Below are 21,728 nucleotides of genomic sequence, written 5' to 3' on the forward strand. Positions count from 1 at the left end.
AAAGAAAAAAAAAAACATGTCTAATAAACAGAAACTATTTTGAGCTGACTAGGGATGTGCAGGGCTTGGAGAGACTACCCACTGTCCGTCCTCTGAACAGAAAGAATGATGTCGGTGAATGTGGAAGCCAAAGGTTGCTGTGCACTTCCTTTACCTGCTGCGTCTCTCTGGGTGTGTGGTTTGTGTGAGGGTCAGCCTGTCCCTGTCAACCACGGCTTTAATGCACTCACTCCGCGTCCTTCTGAGGAGGACCTTTCAGTGTGGTGCTCTGACGTGTGTGGGAAGACGCTAAGATTAAGATGTCCTCATTCTTGACTTTCTCCCTGTTTATTCCTTCGATGCTACATCCTCACTTGTCTTTGATTTCTCTCTCTCTGCTTCTCTCCAAACAACCTAATCAGAACTGCAAAACCTCCCACATTGGAAACATTAAAGGCAAAGTACTTTTGATCCGTTATTCCTCTGTGTGTGTGTGTGTGTGTGTGTGTGTGTGTGTGTGTGTGTGTGTGTGTGCGCGCGCGCGCGCGTCTGATTCTCATGCTTTCCTCTTTCTCATGTCAGGGATCCCTGAGGGATGCTCATGTCGGCCATCACAAAGGACCTGGTTCCTGGGTCCCAACTGACCTTTACAGGACCCAAGAAACCAATGTTGTTTTAAGGCTGAGACCATGGGCTTGGAGAATCAGACCCTCAGAGAGGTCTGCTGAGCTCCGTCCACAGCAAAGATACGTTTCCACGAGGAAAAGACAGTTTTGCTGAGAGGCTGAGTGGCTGCAGCCACACTGCCACTAGCTCTGGCCTCTCTCTCATGACCCATGTAAAGCATGTCACCTCAGCCTCCACGCCCCTGCAGACCGGCTTTCCATGCCCCCTCTCCCTTTTACTAACAGTTCAATTGGTTTGAAATTGCATTGGATAATATCCTGCAGCCATAATGAGCGGTAGCTCTGTGTTGACAAGCTCCAGCAACCTTCTGCCTCTCCTGTGTGCCTTTCCTTTTGAACTGATGTCAGAATGTGAGGCCATGACTGCCTGGTGGCCTGAGCTTAGTTACTGTCACCAGCCACGTCTTTTGATGGCCTACTTAGGAAGAACTGCCTGGCATGGGGAGTGTGTATGCACTCTCTTAGGAAGGCCTTTCTGTGGTCCTCTTTCTGTGAGGAGAGGCCAGTGGCAGAGATGTGCCCAGCCCAGCACCAACCACCTGGCTCTTAACCCATTCAGACGTCAGCTGAGTGCACTCCCTCCCTCGGTGGATTGGCCAGAATCCACATGGAAGGAGCCCCACATCATAATCTACAAAGGGGAGCTGGAAAGGGAACACAGGAAGGGCCCAGCTGGGAGGCCGACACCCAGATGGTTTCTTTCGTGTTGGCTCTTGCAGCCAGTGACTTTGACATTGGCACCGGCGCCTCAGACTTCCCTGGGTGTCATCACTGAATCACTGCCTCTGCCGGGTGCTTAGCTACTTCTGAGGGTGCACAGAATGCCTCCAGGTCAGATGCTGTACTTGCCGCACTTATCAGTGGCAAACAAAATAAATGCAACTCCAGCATCCTGAAGTTAAGTCCAGTGCAAGAGGAAGCATCCCGTGTCATCACCCATGTATTTGGTACAGCCTCTGGGGAAATGCTCAGGGCGCGGCAGCCCCCAGGGGATACAACAGCACAAGCTGAGACCTGAAGGCTAGAAGTCCTAGTTACCAAAAGGAAACAGGGTTGGCCAAAGAGGAGAGGAGAATGCTGCATACAGAGGAAATATGGCCCCTCATACACTCTTGGCAGGCCCGGCATCCCAGACACTGGCCTGTTCCCAGGAAGGGCAAGAGGGTACCATGTCTGGGCAGTCTTAGGTGACTGTCAGTCTGAGAGAGACTGCGTCTTTATCACTTCAGCAGCCCCTGTTCCAGCCCTGGTGGACACAGTGCGGGTTTTGAGATAAGAAGCTCTGCTCCTTGTGTTCTTTCCACTAGACTTCCTATCGATTAAAATGTCAGTCTTTTTTTAAAAAAAAAAAATCAGAAAGGGCTCAATGGTTGCCAAGATGGCCTCCCCTGCTACTAGGCTGGTGGCTGTCTGAAGAAGGTCCTTGTGTTCCCTGCCTGCTCCTTCATAGTCTGTTTACAGCCAAAGAAGCTGTGCGGTAGAACTGAGAAGTCAGGTTCCAGGAGAGTTCTGTGTGGTCTTCAACCGAGAGGAAGGTCCTTACAGCAGTTTGCCCATTCCGAGCAAACCACAGCTCCCTGGCATCCCCCAGTTCGCGCTGTGCATAGTGAGGTTTCGGGGCTACCGAGTTTCCCAACACGGACCGGTTTAAGTCATTCACAGTCTAACCATTTCAAGTCTCTTCCCCCTTCTCCTGTGCTTTTAAAGAAGGTTCTTTTTCCCCTGTTGTAACAAAGGGGCATGTCATTTAAAGGCAAGACTTCTCAGAGGTGCGTCCCATCTGTAACCAGTGTCTCCAGGCACCTGAAGACACACCATATAAATTTTACAGCCTTTCCTGATGACTACATGGTAATTAGGGTGTTGGTTGAAACCTGCAGCAGCTGTTACATGCCTGTCTTTATAATCCCTTGCCTCTGTCAGGAAAACTGAAGTTGGAAAGCACATTGCCAAGTTTTAATTGCCTGTTTATCTATTTATCTAAAGTTGTTCCTTTACCAAACCTATTTAGCCTGACATTTTACAAGGCACTGGGGTGGCTGGCGTGAATAAGACTGTTCCTTGCCCTCTAAGAACCTTCCAGAAGGATGGAAGATTATGGCGGAAATTTTAATTGGGTGGAGGGAACACACGGGAGACGCGTGCAGACAGGGACACCGGAACTCCTGCCTGTCTGGGATTGTGTTCCAAACAATAGCGAAGGGGTGGGTCCCAGGAGCGGCCCAGCTCTTACTCAGAAGCAGACGAACTTGTCTGGATATACCTAGTCGCTTCTGTTTTGGCTCCAGAAGCAATTCTCGTGTCTGTGCTGTGTTCTAGACAGTAAATCCACGGTGGGTTGAGTGCCAGCTGGGTGAGGGCTTACCTGAAATAACAGTGTGCCATGATTAGAAACTCGGTAATCCTGTGGTGACGGTGCTGATCCCCGAACTCCCCACTATGAAGGCTTTTCCCTTTACATGTCATATCTCCCGTCTGATGCCTCCGCACCCATTAAGGAGTCCGCTCTTCATTAGGGGCACTGCATATCTGTGCTTCCTCTAGCGTTTCCTCAGCATTCCCTGATGCTCAGTTGATACACCCTCCCCTCATCATGGACTGAGATGCACCCAAGGCATTTCCCAAGTCACGGCCATTCTTCTTAGTGCTGGCAGACTGCCCCCCCCCCTTCCAGGCTGGTCCTCGTGCCCCTTGCCTTGAGTGCGTCTCTGCTTCTTGCCACAAGCTGTGGTGAGCTTACCGGTCCAGTTCCGCGCCGTCCCTGGCATCGGCAGCCTCTCCAGAGGCGCTTCTGTTGAAGAGGGACGTTTAGAAACCGAGATGGGACATCAGGATGCTCACTGCCGTGGAGCTATCTCCCTTCCTGTTCCTCCTGTCTGTGGCTACAGAGTGAACTGAGAGAGGAAGCACTTACCTTATGCCAGTGTTTCTTCTGAACTACGAACCTGTCATGGGGCCTTTGCTCTGACAAACGCACGTGCCGTGATGACGTGTGATGATTGAAGCACATTTCCTGTCATTTCTTTTCAATCATTCATGTGCATGTGATGTGTGTACACATGTTCACGTGTGGACATACATGCATGCCTGTGGTGGAGGACAGAGTACAGCTTGGCATCGGTCCTTGCCTTCCCCCTTGTTTGAGACAGTGCTCTTGATGCTTGTCTCCCATGGCCCAGCAGGAGCCCTGGCCTAGCATGTCTGGCTTCACGGGCTCTAAGGATCTGAACTCCTCAGGCCTGTATGGTAAGCACTGACTCACCGAGCCTTCTCCCCAGCCCCCAGCCTTTCCTCTTACTCAGGTTCCCTGGAGCTGTGATGTTAGGCCCGGAGGGAAAGGGGTTAACCTCCTCCACGTGAGGAGCCGCTGTTCTGGAGAGGTTCTGTGGTTGTTTTGTGTGGCTTGGTGGTGTGCCTCTGTTTGTTCTGACTGTGTCAAGGAGGGATTAGCACATGGATTGTCGCTTTTAGGAAGCTCGTTTTCTATCATGCATTTGCTACCTACCTGGCAATCTTTTTTAATGTCGGCTGTACCCACAGTATATTCATTCTGCTTGCCTCTAGGTGCGGCTAAATCAAGCCCAGCAGCCAAGCCGGGATCCACACCTTCCCGTCCCTCATCTGCCAAAAGGGCTTCGTCCAGCGGCTCCGCATCCAGATCTGACAAAGACTTAGAAACGCAGGTCATACAGCTCAACGAGCAGGTAACGCCTGTTGTCTCCACCCATGTCTCTGGGAACGGTGATGTGTGTGAGGGGTGAGGAGGTCACACCCACAGGCCTGGGGGAAGGGAGAGAAGGCGAGACAGGAGGCAGCCAGAGACAAGGAGGACCTGCTCAGGAAGAAGAACTCAGCAGCTGATGATGAGCAGTGTCGTCACGGAGCTTGATGAGAAGCGTGAGGATGTGGCGGACGACCCAGGATGCCGGCCACCCTCCCAGCTCCCCATTCCTCGGTGCCCACCCTGAACCCCAGGCGTTGTCTGGCCAGCCGAAAAAGTGTTAGGGCTGTATTGGGGTTCAGCTGGCTCCCTCTCCATCCCTTCTTTCTCAGCAGCTAGTGGTTGGGCCTGTTTTGCGTGACAGACACTGTGCTTACTTAATTCTGGGGGCCGTAATGAAAGCAGGATGGATGACGCTGTCCCCTCAACTCACATCCAGTTGACCGCAGCTGCACATCAGAACTCAGTACTAAAACTAAACTAAGCAAACCAAAAAACAGCCCCCTCCTCAGGGGCAGAAGTGAGGTTACATGGGAGCCCTGAAAGGCAACAGCTGTGTTATAAATAGAAAATTTCCCCTGACTTATCAGCCCTCTCACAATTATGGTAAACCTTGCTACATCAACTTGACATTTCCAACGGGAAAGCTTAAGTATGGGGTGGGGTGTGGCTCTGTGGGAGAACACCAGTCTGGCATGCAGGAGGCCCTGGGTTTGATGAAAAGCATAGGTGTGTTTTCTCACTCTAACTTTGCCTGCAGTAATACATCATGAGATTAATAAAACACTGGACAGCATGGTGCCCACTGCAGAAGCCACCTGCTTCCCACACCAGGGTCCTGCCACTGTGAAGGAGCCTGTGACTGCAGAGTCTTAGGCAGTGCCCGGCTACTCGCTGAGCCTGACCTGGTCGTTAATGTTCTGCTGATAAGGCAAGAGTCTGAAAACAGGGTTTTCTCTTAAATAATTGTGCCTTTTCAGTCAGGAATCCAGTACAGAGTCAGACAGGCTTGTAGTTGGTCCCATTAGCACTTCAGGTAAATCTTAAGCCCTCTCAGGATTCTGATTGGGTAATCATGGAATGTTCTAGTTACCTGCTGGTCTTCTGTTGGAGGTTTTCAGTAATGACTTCTGCTCAGATTTAAAAAAAAAAAAAAAAAAAAAAAAAAAGCAGCAACCATGAACCTCGAGCCACCAGCTTAAGGGTTCACATCAGCCTGAGTGGATCTGGTGAAATCAAGCCTGAGTTCATCATACTCGAGATTTATACCCCTTCCTCAAAGCAGCTCGAACTTTCTTCTTTATCATTAGCAACTCAGGTATCCTGTCCACCCCCCTCCCCCCCAATACCCACCCACTCCCACCCCACCCACCTTTTCCTTCCACCCCAACATAGTTTCCAACCCAGCAGCCCAAATTCTGGCCACGTGGGAAGCCCCAGTTCCTCAGCTGTCCCAGTCTTTCATGGCCTCCGGCCTCCTCTAGTCGGCTGCCTCCTTTCAGGAGGCTGGTTCTGGGTTTCCTTCAGTTCTCAAATCACGTGCAGAGGGGTCTGGTTCCACAATGGCTTGGTGATCCTTAATGCCACTCAAGAGAGGGCAGATGGGCGGGGGAGGGAATAGTCTACCTGCTATCCTCGCTAAAGGGCTTCCGAGAGAGGCCTTGCTCCCCACCTTGACGCTGAGAGGGACATACCTGCCTCCTCTCTGTCCTTCAGAAGACAGTTGAGGCACAGCCTAAACCGCACAGATGTTTACCAAGCTCTCATCCAAGTCCAGTTCCCTGGTGACCTGAGTCCAGGAGGAAGACCCCGAGGCTAATGGGTGGCCACACAAGTGTCCCCGTGTTGGAATTGAGAACACAGGGACAAGGAGAAGCCACGAGGAAATGCAGAGGCAGAAGCGTGAATTATGGTGGTAATAGAGAAAGTGGCAGCCACCATAAACTTAGAGGATTTTCATTTACTTGGCCCCGATCCTTTATTCCGGCCGTCTCCCATGATACACTGCGCCACACAGTCCCAGTGATCGCAATGAATCAGAAGTGAAGGGAGGAAACGGCCTAGTGAAATGGTTAGAGGCTTTCTGGACGCCGGGTTAGCCAGCAGGAAGTGGATTGGAGTCACTGCTGTCACAGAGCCTCTGGGAGGACCATAGGCTGTGGACACTGCTGGGAAGTTATGAAGGCCAAGTTCCCCGTGGGGCCTGACTTTCTCAACCTCCATCACTTGGGCGTCTGCAGTGACCTGTGAGGAATGAGGCTGGCCATTGGTCTCTTAGAGGCACCACTGGAATGGAATGGTGTTTGCCAGCTGATCTTGGGTCATTTAAAGTAGCTACTGCCAGGATTCTTTTTTTTTTTTTTTTTCTTTGTAGCCCAAACTGGTTTTGAGCTTACAGTGACTCTCCTGCCTCAGTCTTTTGAGTATCAGAATTACAGGTGTATACCACCGTGCCCAGATGCTGTCAGTTTTTAGGGGGCCGGGTGTTGAGAGGCCCATTCCCCTTCTCTTAACAGGTCAGGAACGCCAGCCTGGCCCAGCTGAGACAGAGTATTTCCACAAAAGCCTCAGTGTGCTGTGCAGACTAGACCACTATCCATAGGCACACAACCTGGATTGTGTAGGTTAACTGTGTCTGCTGTGGTTTGAATACCACCCCCACCTCCCATCCCGTGTTTTAACACGCGGTTCCCAGCCCGGCCCGCAGTGCTGTTAGGGGAGGTTGTGGAAACTAGAAGTCGAGGCCTCGCTGGAAGAAGTGGGGTGCTGAATGTGGTGGGCCTTGAAGTGTATAGCTCAATCCGCTTCTCATCTGGGTCGCTGCTTCCTGGCCAGTACCATGTAACAAGCAGCTGCTACTGGCTCCTGGTGCCACGGTCCATGCCCTCTGCAATGCCATCCACGCCACCGTGACCTCTGACCCCCGAACTGTGGGTCACAACCCCTCCCTTGAGTCGCATCTGTGGGAAGGAGCTAAAGTATTGCCCCTGCTTGGTTTGGGGAAGCCGCAGGTTGTGATCCTTCTGCCTGCTGGGAGGGAGTCTATGGTTGAGTTCAGATTTGGGATCCAGGATCAGGGAAGCTGGTGGCCTTGTGTTTTTGCAAATGTGTAGCCTTCTCAGGAATGAACATGCAGGGTTAGCTAACTGAGCCCACACACGCACCTTTCGAGTGCTTACATGAGGGCATCCGTGAGATCAGCACTAAGGGCTCCATCCCAGCATAGATCTGTTTGTCAGATGTGGGGTAAAGGAATGGCTACGTGGACCAGTATGGGTTTGAATGTCGGTAATTCCAGGCATCGTGTAACAAAGGTCCAACTTATTTAAAAAAAAAAAAAAAGAAAAGAAAAAGAAAAAAAAGAAGAGGAGATTTTATACCTAAAAAGTAATTACTAAAAATAATGTATAGGACTTTTTTTTTTTAATATACTGAAAAGCAAACTTCACATAAAGAAACCATAAGACTTTTTATTCCCCAGTGTTTGCTGTGCCCGGGTTTCTTCAGCCTTCTGCACCCACATCCTCTTCTTACTCCAGAAATTTCATGTGACCCCAGGTTTATAGGACTATAAAAGGTGTTGCACGAATCCTAAATGGTCTTATAATAAAAACCCGGAGCCAGATATTGGGGTAAATGCTGAAAGATCAGAGAAAACAAGCCACAGCCACTTCTCACCTCACCAACTCCCCAGCTGAAAGGGGAAGATCCTGTCTCCACGAATCCTCAGACTGAATGCCCCTGAGTCCTCAGCTGAAAGGGCCTGAGTTCCTGTCTCCTCCCGCCTTATATTCCTTTCTCCGCCCAGCCATATCACTTCCTGTCTCAACCTTCCTAGTGCTGGGATTAAAGGTGTGTGATCCCAAGTGCTGGAATTAAAGGTGTGTGCCACCGCTACCTGGCTGTGTCTCTTTTAAACTGGATTAATCTCAAGTAGTCCAGGGTGGCTTTGAACTCACAGAGATCCAGACAGATCTCTGCCTTCTGAGTGCTAGGATTAAAGGTATATGCCACCACTACCTGACTTCTATGTTTAATTCTGTGGCTGGCTCTATTCTCTGATCTTCAGGCAAGTTTTATTTCTTAGATTATAAATATCACTACAAAAAAAAAGGGGAAACAAAACAAATGAACTGGCCATAAATCATAAAGAAATTTTATTTTAAAATAGTTTTTTGGAGCCATCATGGTGGCACATACCTTTAATCTCAGGACTCAGAAGGCAGATAGGTTAATCTCAGTGGTTCCAGGCCAGATAGGACCATCTCAAAAACAAAACAAAACAAAAAACAAATTTGCATACTAATGAAGTGGTGTGTCTTTGTCTAACAGTACCATACAAGCAAACTAATTTGCTACTTGCTTGCTAAGGAGAGATAGTGGAAAGCATTAGTGTTTGTTTTCTGTAATTAGACTGTCAGTTTCTCTAAGAACAATGTGGGCAGTGAAAACACTACAATTCAAGACTGAAAAGCTCCCGGCTGAGTTGAGGCGCCTCAGGCAGCCCGTGTCGGCAGTGTGTGGCATGACAGCATGCATGATGTAAAGTGTCAGGTGTTCTGAACCAAGGCTGCAGTGGAGTCACAGGATGCAGCACAGGAAAGCTCTGCCACAAACACCTCAAGCCCAGTGCGCATTTGATTTCTAATTAATCTTTAATTCTTGAACACCACAAATGTCTACTGTTTCCCCCCTTACATTCAGTTACACAACCCAGTGGGGGGGGGGGTCATGACCTACCATTTAGAATCCTTGCTCTACATAAATATAAATGAAGTATTACAAAAGAGAATTCTCCGGGACCTGTGTGTGGTTGTTATACACGTCGGAGAATTGTATCCTAAGATTTAAAAGTCAGCAGGCCTCCTCTTCAGTACTGACAACACCTGAATGTCAGTGTTACAGTCCTGCCGTGGTTGTTAGCTCCAGCCCATGACTTGCACTGACCTAGAAGTTAGAGACTTCACTCTGACTCTAGAAGCTCCCTAAACCCACCTCCGGGAGGGTGGGGGAGATGGGGGCCATGTTTGCCTGCAGCTCCACGGCCGCCCTGCCCTTCCAGAGAGGAACGAACACAAAGCCAGAACTGGGCAAATGGAGGCAGATCGGCACAGCCAGCCTTCCACCCTACACTGTGTTCTGTGTGTGCGCACCAGGATCTGCCCCCTCAAAGGACAGCATTTGTCTGCTCTGACTCGGCATCTGAGGAGGGCTTTTAACACCCGTGATCTGAAGCAAGGGTCATTTAAAACACACAGCTCTCCCACTTCCCTTCCCAGTAGATTACAAACGAGTGTTCTGAGTCTGTTTGGGACGTTGTAACAAAACACCTTACGCTGGGTGGCTTGTTCTGGGTGGCTTGTGAACAACAGAATTTTATTTCTTACCATTCTGGAGCCTGAGAGGTCCGATACCAAGATGTCAGCAGATCAGTTGTTTAGCCAAGACTGGTTCTTCTTGGTCTTCTCATGTTAAGAAGGCGGAAGGATCCCTTAGGCTTCATACACAAATCTTGTTCCCCTCCTAAAGGCCCTGCTTCCTGATACCATCATGTTGTAGGGTTCCAGCATAAGAATCGGGGGAGACACAGACATCCTAGATCACAGCAAGAAGATGTAGTCTGGCCCATGTTACCAAGAAAAGGAAGGCTGTGTAAGCTCAGACACAGCTGTGCAAGTGAATGGAGCATCCTAACTGGTTAATTAATTCCGGACAGCAGCATGCTCCCGAGATTGGTCTCCCGGCCTGTGGCTTCTCCCTTACACTGGGGCTTCCATTCATTTCCGTGTCTGGCTCCGTGTGGTTTTCACCGTTGTGCACAGACATAGCAGGTCACGTAGCAGGTCACGTTTCTTACTCTGGTTCATGGTTTTCTTCTCACCCGCTCTTCTGCAGGTACATTCATTGAAACTTGCCCTGGAAGGCGTGGAGAAGGAGAGGGATTTCTACTTCGGGAAGTTGAGAGAGATTGAACTGCTGTGCCAAGAACATGGGCAGGAAAACGATGACCTCGTGCAGCGACTCATGGAAGTGCTCTACGCTTCAGACGAGCAGGTGGGTGTGCGAAGCTGCCAGCCCCTGGGTTCTAAAACGACACTCGTTCAAAGTACAACACGGCCATGCATTTAAATACTTCCCTGGGGTCTTGGTGAGGTTACAACTTAGCTTACTGGCGGCCTCGATGGTCCCAGAGAAGTAAGTATGCTTGTCGCCAAGATCTCTGTCCCCCACGCCTGTGGGACATGCATCCATCCGTAAGTTAATTTGGGGGGAGTCAGGTAGAGGTGGGGACTTGAACTGAAACACACAGCCAGACCCCAGGAGGTTTTCAGCTTTGAGCCAACCGACAGGAAAGAGTTGTACGAAGAAGGTCTGCTGTCTGGGAATTGTCAAGTGAGAAAATAACTTTTCCCTGTCCCTTTGCGCCCCGCTGCTGTCTCTCGTGATGACACAGCTGGCTGCCTTTGTGACTCGTTGCCAGGACAGACCAGACTGGGGGACAGACTTTACTGAAAACACTTCATTGTAGGGAGGACCTGCCACTGAGCAAGAGTGCAGGGGAGACCCGGGATGTGGCTTTGTGAAGGTAGTGAGATGTGCTGGGTGTGTGGAGCACACCTGTCGTTTGGGAGGTGGAGGCAGGAGCATCAGGAATACACAGTGATTCCAGGGCTATCCTGGGCTACGTGATATCCTATTTAAAAAAAAAAAAAATGGGAGCCAGGCATTGTGGCACATGCCTTTAATCCCAGCACTTAAAAGCCTAAGACCAGTGGATCTTTGTGAGTTTGAGGCCAGCCTTGTCTACACAGCAAGTTCCAGACCAGCCAGGGCTACATAGTGAGACCCTGCCTCCAAAAAAGAAAAGAATTGATGCGGGGGAGCCTGGACACTGGGGGTAGGGAAGGACGTTACGGACCAGGCAGTTGACAGGCAGGATAAACTACAGAGACCGTGGTGAGTCAGCGCAGTCCTGTGTGTGCCAAGAGGGCAAAGCTTGGCCCGGAGGCAGAAGTCGGAGCTTCCCCCTTCTACAGAGCTGAGCTGCGGGAGGCAGGAGGCCAGGGCCGGGCTAGGCCAACAATGGCGAAGAGTTTGGCTCTCTGACCTGGAGGCCTGTGGGTGCTCAGGGAGAACTGGGGTGGAGGTCACATGTGTTAGTGTCTCCACAGACCGTAGCGAGCCACCAGGAAGCGTATTTTGTCCTTTTCCAGCCAGAGGCAGATGTTTCCTCCACATATGGTTTAAAATCCGAGCGCTGAAACTTCCACCGGCTACAGGGAACTGTGCCAGGTTTGGGAACTCCCCGCCACCGCTTTCTTTTTTTTTTTTTTTTTTTTTTTTTGTAACTTCTTTCTTGTGGACTAGTAACTCAAAGAGTGGATTTTGCAGCCTTGGGACTCTATCTAGTTAAGTCCCCGAGGCCATGATGATGTCTCAGAATGTGGCTCTCAGCATGGAGGCTGGTTTCATAGCGTGCCTGTGACCATGGAAGGTGTACATAATGTGGTCTGGCCGGCGCACGTCAGTTACAGTGGCTGCCTCTGAAGCTTGCTTGAGATGACATCAGATGAGCACTCCAAATCCTGGAAGGCCGAGTGCATGGGGCTGCCATCTGTGGCCGTGGGTGCTAGCAGGAGCCAGGCCAGCATGCATGCTTGGATCTTCCCATCTGTGCCCTGGGAGCAGGAAGGAAAACCTTATTTTTGAAGCCAGAACTGGTCCCAAGAGGCAGACCTGGTGCTGGAGTAGGACCTGGTGAATTGTGTGACACCACTGGATTCCTGGCTGAGGCCAGAACTCCAGGGCGTGGTTTGAGGAGGTCCGGCCTGGATGTGCACACTCGGGTTCATTCTGCCATTCCAGTCCCCCCCCCCAGACCCTGGTGTACCCCGCCGCCCCCTAGAACCACAGAACAAGTCTCGTGCTGTGGACCTGGTTACAGAGCACTCACGCTCAAGCTCCTTCACTGAGTGAGGCTGAATGGGGTCACTAGACCCTTCTCAGACAACTGGAGTGGGGCCTTGTGCTTTATGTACAGTAGGTTATCAGAACCTTTACTTCTCTTGAGCATCTCATCATACTGTCCTGTTTCATGGATGGGGAGAAACTGAGGCAGCAAAAAGCTTCAGTACTTTGTAAGCAACTAGAATCTGAATCCTGAGCCCATGCTCTCCCTTCTGTGTTGAGGGGGGGGGGGGCCTTTGGTACTGTGTGGTAAACTCGGTCTTGTGCATGCCAGGCATGTGCTCTACCACTGAGCAGCACCTTAGCCTTGAGTTATCATCAAGTGAAGAGAAATGTGATAAGGAAAAGCATGCCCGCTTAACCATATCCCACAGCCAGGAAGAGAGTTAGAGGAAGCAGACATTATCCAGAAGGGAAATGACTTCAGCCCTGTGTGTTGCTACAGCGGCTTCTACACATGCAGTTCCTGGGTTAGTGTATCCAGTTCAGGATACATTACATTGCAACTCTGTGTCCAGAAAATTCCCAACAGGCATCAGGCTGCAGTGAGATTCCCACCGGGAATAAGGCATTTGATCCACGGCATACCAGGAATCCTTGCTTAGAGTGTGGCAAGACCCGAGACCATTTTCTATAGTAAGAACAGGAAAGATTATGTGCACACACCATGCTGGGTGGGTCTCTCCCATGCTGTGCGCACACACACACACACACACACACACACACACACACACACACACACACACACAATGCACAGCTCTGTCCTGGCTCACTGTCCTGCTTCCTTGTTAGAAGCTCAAGGAGTCTTCCAAGAAACCTCGGGCGCCCGCCCTCCTCTCTGAGGGGCATGGGTCTCCTCAGGCTTCTGTGGCGGCCTCCCTGAAGCACAGCCAGCATTAGAGAGGACTGGGTAGAAGAGGCTGCCTGCCCTTGAAGAGCATCACCTTGGAAACACACGCTCAGTGGCCTCCGTGTCGTGGTACAGTACCACCCTCAACCTTCCCATCCTCCTTGTCCTACACTGTGCTTGCCCTGATGCTGTGGCCTGTTTCCAGGCCATTCCCACAACTGAGAGGTGAGCAGGTGTGTGCTCCTATGTGGGTCTGATGTGTGTGGAACCCAGGAAGGAACATCTGTATTTCGTTTGAGGCTCTCAACATGAGTACACATAACCACCCGAGATGGCAGAGGCGTCTGGCTGTCTGGCTTTCCCAGAGATAGATGGAAGATGGGCTGAGGAATCAAAGGCTGGACGGTTTTGAGTGCTCTTCGGCTAACCGGTGTGAACATGGCCTGACTTCCCAGGACGAGAATTTGTTGGGTGGCCTCTTCCCATAAGTGATCTTCCTTCAGAACTTCTTTTGCTGGTGACTGGTCTCTTGAGAGTCAAGCAGTCCCAGAACAGGATGCTTAGAGGAGGCAAAATGCTAGTCTAGAGCAGCGCAGTCAGGAAGTTACTCAGTTTTGAAGTGTAGCAGCCTAGTGGAAGGTTCCAGAACAGATGGCCAGCCAGGTATACAGTGCCTCTCTATCATTCTCAGTATGGTTTCCCCTCGTGTGTAACTTGGGCCACAGGTGTCTTAGCTTAACTGTTGGCTGCCTGCTACCTTGTGGATCCTGTCAGCAGAGGTATACCAGCTGATAAAGAGTTGCTCATTTCCTGAGGTACTGACTGTCATGGGAACCACTGTTAAAATGAACTAGAGACTTTCCTTCTCCTCGGCACTTTTGAGAAACAGTCTGTATTTCTGTCAGTGGGGAATCTGTGCCCTCCACTGGACTTGAAATGCTAGGTGTCCACAGATAGACACAGCCACGACCTTAGAACTCACAGCCCTGAGAAGGGAGACAGTCAGGGACAAGGCTGACTGGGAAATGGGGCAGATTGTGATCAGTGTGATGACAGAGACATAAATAACTTGTGTGGGGCACACATAAGCCTGGAGAACCCAGCAGACGTCACTGTGAAGGTGGCATTTGTGTTGGAGGTTGAACTGACTAGGGACATCAGCAGTTACGGAGCCAGGATGGAAGAGAAAAGAGCAGCCGACCGACCGTGGCGGGCACCCAGTGGGGGATAAGGCTTAGTGTCTCCCATTTAGGGAGTAGGAACATCAGCCGCTGGTGACCTTTGACCTTGTTTTCCATCGACCATGGCCAAGGCCCTCCTTTGACACTGTCTCCCAACCTGCTTCTCTTTCTGAGGGTTCTAGTAAAAAATAAGAATAGCAACATCGCTCACAGCTCAGCATTTGGAGAAGTGCAATGGGTTGCCATGGAAATGTTAGTATCCATCTGGTGAATCACCAGTATATCAGTTCCGTGTTCAGCATAGGTTTTTGCCTAGCCACCTCTAGGGAGCCGATGGTAGCATGGTGAGAGTCCTGAATCAGCTCGTGCCCACGCATTAGCAAAGCAGCTAAACGGGCATGTTGGCTGTTCATGCCAGCATTGCCCAATAAGCATGTCCTGGAGATCGGCAGTCCCTGTGGGTGTGTGGCATCACCAGCAGTTTCCCCGTGGCTGGCACTTCAGCCTGGTGCATGTGGGGAACTGCCTTCTCCAAGCTATAGGCTGTAGATCCACCTCCTTGCTTGACCTGGACCTGAGGAGAGGGGGCCTGGACTCCAGTAGCCAGAAATCAGGACCAGCAGCTTCTTCCTGCTCCGTGCTTCCTGGAGTCCAGTCCTTCTGCTTCCAGTCCTGGAATAACACTGTTAGCGCACAGTTGACCCCCCGATGGTGACGAGACTGTCTGAAAAACGCACAGTACAACCCACGTGTCTGAGACGGCACACAGAAACAATCATGTTAGTGTGTGCTTCGGGCAGCTGAAGGCTAGCTACAGTATGAAAAAAACGGCACAGCGGCCTGAGGACTTAGGATAATTAGTAAGTCATCATCCCCCAGGGGCTCGAGCCTGGCTGCAGAGGAAGCTGGGTCGTTGCCCAGTAGACTACACACAGAAGGGAAAATGAAAGATGGAGGCTTGGCCAGAGGAGCCGTTAGTACGAGAGTAGAGGTAGAGAGGGAAGGCTTCCGGAAGTATATTTTCCCGTGGGGAGTGGACCCTGTGCCCTCCCGCCTTCCCCTAGAGCAGAGAGCCACCTGTTCTGGCCAGGGCCACACCTGCTGCCTGATCTGTGAGTATTCGCATTGCCAGTTCGCTCTGACAGTACCAGGGTCAGCTGGGGCCCTGATTCCGCAAGCTGAGAGCGCTACCGCCATACATGCCAAGCAGCGGGCAGTGGCTGGCAGAGGATGCTGCCGAAAGTGCAGCCCTGGCAAAGCCTGGGGCCCGGAGTGTGAGTGGGGATCAGAAAAAGAGGAGAGAGAGTAGGGTATTTGCCTTCACCTTCTAAAGATGGGACGGTTGTAGGAGGTGAAAACAGGATGGTTGTAGGCATAGTCAGAGCTCACCTTTACCGAATTATGTGGCCATTGACCCAGAGCCAGTAGAGGACAGGTACTAGAATTAGTCTCGGGTCTTCAGTTTGATGTCACATTGCACTCTGCCTGCTGTAGAAAGGACAACTTTCTATTCATTGTTTGCACATCTGAAATATATTCCAAAGTGTTCTCTCACTAAGAAATTATAATCACAGCTCACACTTAAAATACTGACTATGAAAAACATCCAACAAGGCATGTTACCAGTTTTAACTACCAGTTTCTCTGTTGGGTACAATGAGTGCATTGTTGAATTGATCGGTGAAACACTATGAACTCTACTACCTGAATATTCCTATTGCTGCCCATTATACAGTTGAGAAAACCGAGCTCAGCAGTTGCACTGTAAGCCCAAAGCCTCACAGGTCACTAATTGCAGAGAACTCCATGGTCAGTGCACGTGACCGTAATGTTATTTGATCTCTGAGAAAATGCCATATAGTTTTGGCTGGTAATCTGTCTTGGTCATCCATTCTGGAATCTGATTTCTTCTTCTTGATGTGGCACTTGTAGAATGCTATAGTGAACGAGATGGGATTCATTTGAACAAGGCTACCCATCTCAAGAACCTCAGGCTCCAATAGAAAAGGCTCCAGATGAGCAAGATTCCAAGTGAGTTTCGTTTGGGAAGTTGAGGGAGATGGCTGATTTTTGTTGTGCAATTCTGGGTCTCAAACCTGTGAACACTGAGCATGCCGTCTACCACATAGCCTCATTCCCAAGTGAGTTTTACAGATGCAGGAGAGAGCAGGAAGGTGGTGAAGTCCTGTCTGAATTGGGTCTTGACAGGTGTGCCCGAGCTACAGGAAACAGGGCCAGGCAGGAAGAGTGCGAGCCTGGCAGACCAGGAGTCAGTGTGTCAAGTGTCTGCATGTGCCAATGTGCATGCCACACTGCATCTTGAAGTCCTGTGCCATGCCTGAGGGGCAGTTAGCTACTATCAGTTTGCTTCACTCTTTCTGCTTCGATGATAAAGAACTAATTATTCTTTGTGACATCAAAAAAGAAAAAAAGAAAGAAAAATAGGAAGGATTTGCAGCTGAGGCTGAGATGGTGCCTGTGATCCGCTTCACTGAGTAAATAGGACACGTGGAGCCAAGTAAAGGAGCGCTGCCGCTCTCTGCTTCCCAGTCAGTGAGCAGAAGGTAAGCAGGTAGGGCTTCACACACCCCAAAGACATGTGACAAGGTCCTGGAGCCAGAGCTGAGCCCAGTGATGAAAGGGGCCTCTCTGCCTATGGCTGCCCATGAAATCCACTGTCACCCTTCTCCTTCCCCTCAGAAACTCACAAGTTGCTTCTCTGGTGTCTCAAGTCCACCTCATTTTGGCCATCCTGGCATTAGGTGACAGAAAGGGACTGCTTCAGGCAGATACTACCAGGCGTGAAGAATGGCAGCATCAGAGGGACCAGGAAGTAGATCAGGAGCAATGCATCATGGGCCCTTAGGGAGGGGCAACCATCCTACACATCTGCAGAGGCCTGGGGTCTTGTTTTAGGCTTCTTTGCAGTTATGGGCTATTGAGTCGCTGTGTCTGACGGACCAGCTCTTGCTGAGGGTAGGAAAGTACACGGCGTGTCCTGTGAAGATCTCCTATAAAGCAGTTGTAAGAGAAGGCAGGTCCTCAACACTTTTTGATAGTTGCGCTTTGCAGAATGGTCCTTCTTGGATGGCACAAGGACATGAAGGTGTCCCTGTATCTAGGGCTGACACCTGGAAGCCAAGAACATTTGCTGCGTGCTGAGTTGTCCCGAGCCTGGTGTACTCCAGAGCCTGGGGTTTTGGTGATTCATGGTGATTAGGCCTGACACTTCACGGGGCCCGAAAGTAAATCAGTTTGGCTGAAATTTCTCCCCTCCCCCACAGGAGGGCCAAACAGAAGAGCCAGAAGCGGAAGAGCAAGCCCATGACCAACAGCCCCAGCAGCAGGAAGAGTACTGAACCATCTCAGCAGCTCTTGACACATCCATCGTGTGTGGGGACTTTTCTTCTGGAGAATTGGAACGTGTGTGGCCTGGAGCTCAGTAGAAAGCAGCTGTTCCCAACTTTGCCGTTACCATCCACAGCGATATCGCATCCGCCAGCCATTGCACTTGGTTTCCATTTCCTTTGCCAAGATGCATGAGCAGATGGCCGTCCTGGTCGTCACCTACCTGCGAGGTCATAGGGTCACATACCTTCAACTTCACCACTTGGCTGCTTGAAATTGGTTCTACTCTTCCCTTACTTCTGTCCAGAACAACTCTTTCCCACCCCACCACCACCACCACCACCACCACCACCACCACCATCACCACCACCGCTACCACCACCACCACCCCTTTTTATCCTGGTGTGAAACAATGGTAATTTGATATATGGTATTTATATTGGCATTTCTCAACCCAGTGTCACTAGATGTCACACGCATTCGTGGTGCTTTGATGTTTGCGAGTCTAACCTCCTATCGTTAATTTGGTCAGATGAGTAATTGGAACAAAGGGAAACAGATACTTGATATGAAAGCCATATGACAGAGCTTGTGTCGTGGGGAAAACACAGTTTCTCCCTCTACTCACAACACTAAAGGGAAAACAAAAATGGATTCAAAACTAGGACTTCAGGGCCCAGCAGTGTTGATAGAGCAGCATACAGACAGCCACACAGTTGTTAGTTTTCAGACCTTCACTCACGGACAACGCCATCCCAGCTTTGCGCCCCCGCCCTCCCGCCCCCGCTCCCACTCCCCAGGTTCTCACGTAATTTTCTTTCTCAGGGTCCTCTTTTGGTGGGGGTCCATTCCCCCGCAAGATGTCACTCGCAGTCTGCAGTTGCAAAGGTGGGGGGGGGGTCTCAGAAGGCGAGACGCTTCCTGCCTCCTCCCTCTTCCTCCTCAGAAGTGTTTCAATCCAAGTCCTGCGGTTCCCGTCAGGGGACCCGTACTCAAGGGTAGCCTGAGGGTGTACCCAACGTGCCAGCCTTCGGCATCGTGTTGGTGCCGGCTGCAAGGTTGGGGGTGAAGACTTGATTGGTAGCGTGGTTTCAAGGGAGAAGTGTGGCTCTACCCAGGGACACCAGTGACTCCCGTCCCCTTCCGGAGTAAGGACTCTCCCCACCTCTGCAACCCAGGGGCCCTCCCTCGTTGACATTTGCTAGGCCACGGCAATTCATAAATAGGAAACATTAATAAATTGAAAGCATTCCTCGTTTTTAACTAATATTTGCACATTTTCTTAGTGTCTTTCCTGGCCGTTGCCCGTCTTCCCTTTTGACAGATGGTACCCCTTCTAGCTCCCTCCCTTCATTTGGTTTTAACCTTAGGTTTACTGTCGCTGGTCCTTTGGCCAGCAAGTGCAGAAAAAAAAAAACGAGAAACAAATGTGCCCGCCCCACCTTCCACTTAAAAAAAATCTTAAAATAAATTTCTGAATTATGCATCATAAAGCCTTGAAATTTCTTTATTAATTGATGAAATGCTAACTTTAAATTCTAGCATTGAAGCCTCGCACCCAGAGGCGGCTTTCCGAAATAACTCTTTGCAGCAGTTGTACGTACTGAGGTCTTTGTGGGAAGATGGCTTGCATTCTTGAATTGATCACAACGCACTGTGCAGAAGTGGACAGATGTTCCATGGTGTCTGGTTCCCCTTCCTTCTCTCTCCTGCTCACTCAGCCCTGCAGCAGCAGCTCATCTCTCTGAGGCTGGAACGCCTTGCTCCTTGCAGTGACATCCTCCCAGGCCTGGTGGTGATAGTGACTTGTGCTTCACACAGCATCAGGCTTACTGGTTTGTTTGCTCTTCTGAACCTGTTTTATTCACTCACTTTGTTTTTGTTTGGGTTTTTTTTTTAATAGCTATTATAAAGAGGTACAATAAACAGCTACTCATGGATATCTGAGTGGTTGCTTTACCTGCCCAGGAGATCTCAGTAATACATAGGGCTGGGTGATTCACTCCTGTGAATGGATACCAGGGAGTTAGGATCTTGTCTTCTCCCAGGCCTCTGGAAGCTGTTAAACTTGCATAAAGCTCCCCCGATTCCTCTTGCTGGAATCACTCTTCCTCTCCACCTCCCTGGACGACTTAGCTGGAGACCTACTGGCCACATGTTTTACCTGAAATAAATGTTCCCCGGGTGGTATACTTCGTTCTCCTTCCAGGGGCTCAGGCCAGACCATTCATCCATTTAGAGAAAAGCTGTCTGTCCTCTTCCCATGCCCATCTTAAATATCTTCTGAAGTACTATGTCCCAGATGATGCCATGGAGGCTTGGGGGGAAATCCTTCACAGCTATTTCCAAATTATTCTTAGGCTAGAGCCCCTGTGTCTGGGCACCCACCACTGATGGGTGGTGGGACACATTCATTCTCTCATCTTGGCATTCAGGGCACACATTCCTCTAAGCCCCATCCCAGTCACACGACATCGTATTGGGTCCATGGCATCCCAGCATGTGTGCCCTGCTCCTCCCTCTCAGGAAGTCTGATTTTTTTTTCTTGGTCGTCCCACACCCACTGATGTCTGATTATAAGCACTTCCTTTACCATGGTCAGATTGGAAGTGATCGAAGCAGGGGACAAAGAGAAAACTCATGTTCATTCTAAGAAAAGCAGGAAAAGGGGTTAGATAAACACCCTGTTGAACTGAGAGAAGGAAACTCTAGAAGGGAACCAAGACTCCCTCCCTTCCCTGGTGAGTGTCTCCATTATTCCGTTAAGGTTTAATATGCATTCAGATTACTTTTACTAAATAGTACACCATAAAGCTTTTGTTATATATTAAATGTAAACTGAAAGGAATGTAAACATATGTATTGTTAATTATAAATATCGATAAGTAATGGCATAATAGATGAAGAGGTCTTATCAGATGCATCACATTCATTTTACATTACCCACCTATTGTCGCATGGTAGGATAGCTTTTTGTCTCTGAATTGTGAATAACTTGACTTGCGTTGATCTTTTTACATATTTAATAAAAAAAATATATGTTAAAATCTGCCTGGACTTACAGATTCTCACATTCTTATGCTAACAGTTGTCTTTCCAGTGAGCATGTGTCTGTGTAACAGGATGTCTGTGTGGATTCACAGACCAATCCACACTCTGTTAGTGACTTACACAGGGAGGGGAGGGGGTCTTTGTGTTTGTGGATGGATAAATGTTGGAGCAGGAAGTACAGGCTTATTTGAAATCAAATGTAGCACCTGTAATATCTTAGAAAACAATTTTACCAAGTGTCGTAGTTGAGGTTACTATTGCTATGATGAAACACTATGACCAAAAGCAACTTGTAGAGGAAAGGGTTTATTTGGCTTACAGATCCTGAGTCTCGGTCCCTTAAACAAAGCCAAGGCAGGAACTCAAACAAGGCAGGAACCTGGAGGCAGGAGCTGATGCGGAGGAGTGTGGCTTACCAGCTTGCTCAGTCTTTGCTATAGAACCCAGAACTACCAGCCCAAGGTGGTACCACCCACAATGGGCTGGGGGCCCTCCCACACCAATCACTAAATAAGAAAACACCCTAACACTTGCCTACAGGAGGCATTTTTCTCAATTGATGTTCCTTCTTCTAAGACGGCAATACTTGTGTCGCGTTGGCATACGACTTAGCAAGTACACCAAATATATGTGTGTACATGTGTGATAAAAATACTCCCTTAAGAAGCTTTGCTCTTGTAAGTAATAGCTTGCCTGACACCTGCTGTTCCAGCCCTGCCCCACATGGACAAGACAGGGCTGGAAAAAGAGCTGCAGGGTGAAGCCAACTGTGGTGGCCATTCTTGGTTGTCAGCCTCACCACATCTGGGATGCACTAAAACCTAAACGGCTGGGCACACGTATGAGGGAGTCTTTCTTAACTACGTAATTTGGAGTGGGAAGACCCACTTCTTATCTGGGTCTTTGGGGTAGGAAGATCCACCTCTAATCTGGGTCACACCTGC

The 21,728-nt window shown here is 49.8% G+C and overlaps 1 protein-coding gene across 4 annotated transcripts in view; it reads left to right on the plus strand.

The window, feature by feature from the left end:
* Mapre2 (microtubule associated protein RP/EB family member 2) overlaps positions 1-20,790 on the plus strand; it is a 150,458-nt gene extending 129,668 nt beyond the window's left edge. For all 4 annotated transcript variants that reach the window (XM_006980114.4, XM_076554833.1, XM_076554832.1 and 1 more), the window contains 3 exons: positions 4,230-4,369; positions 10,282-10,440; positions 17,670-20,790. In XM_006980114.4, the coding sequence (XP_006980176.1) occupies positions 4,230-4,369; positions 10,282-10,440; positions 17,670-17,744 (374 nt within the window). In that variant the 3' untranslated portion in view covers positions 17,745-20,790. The remainder of the gene's footprint in view (positions 1-4,229; positions 4,370-10,281; positions 10,441-17,669) is intronic.
* Positions 20,791-21,728: the final 938 nt, after the last annotated feature.

This window comes from Peromyscus maniculatus, chromosome 19, assembly GCF_049852395.1.
Source record: "Peromyscus maniculatus bairdii isolate BWxNUB_F1_BW_parent chromosome 19, HU_Pman_BW_mat_3.1, whole genome shotgun sequence".
NCBI classification, from domain to species: Eukaryota; Metazoa; Chordata; class Mammalia; order Rodentia; family Cricetidae; genus Peromyscus; species Peromyscus maniculatus.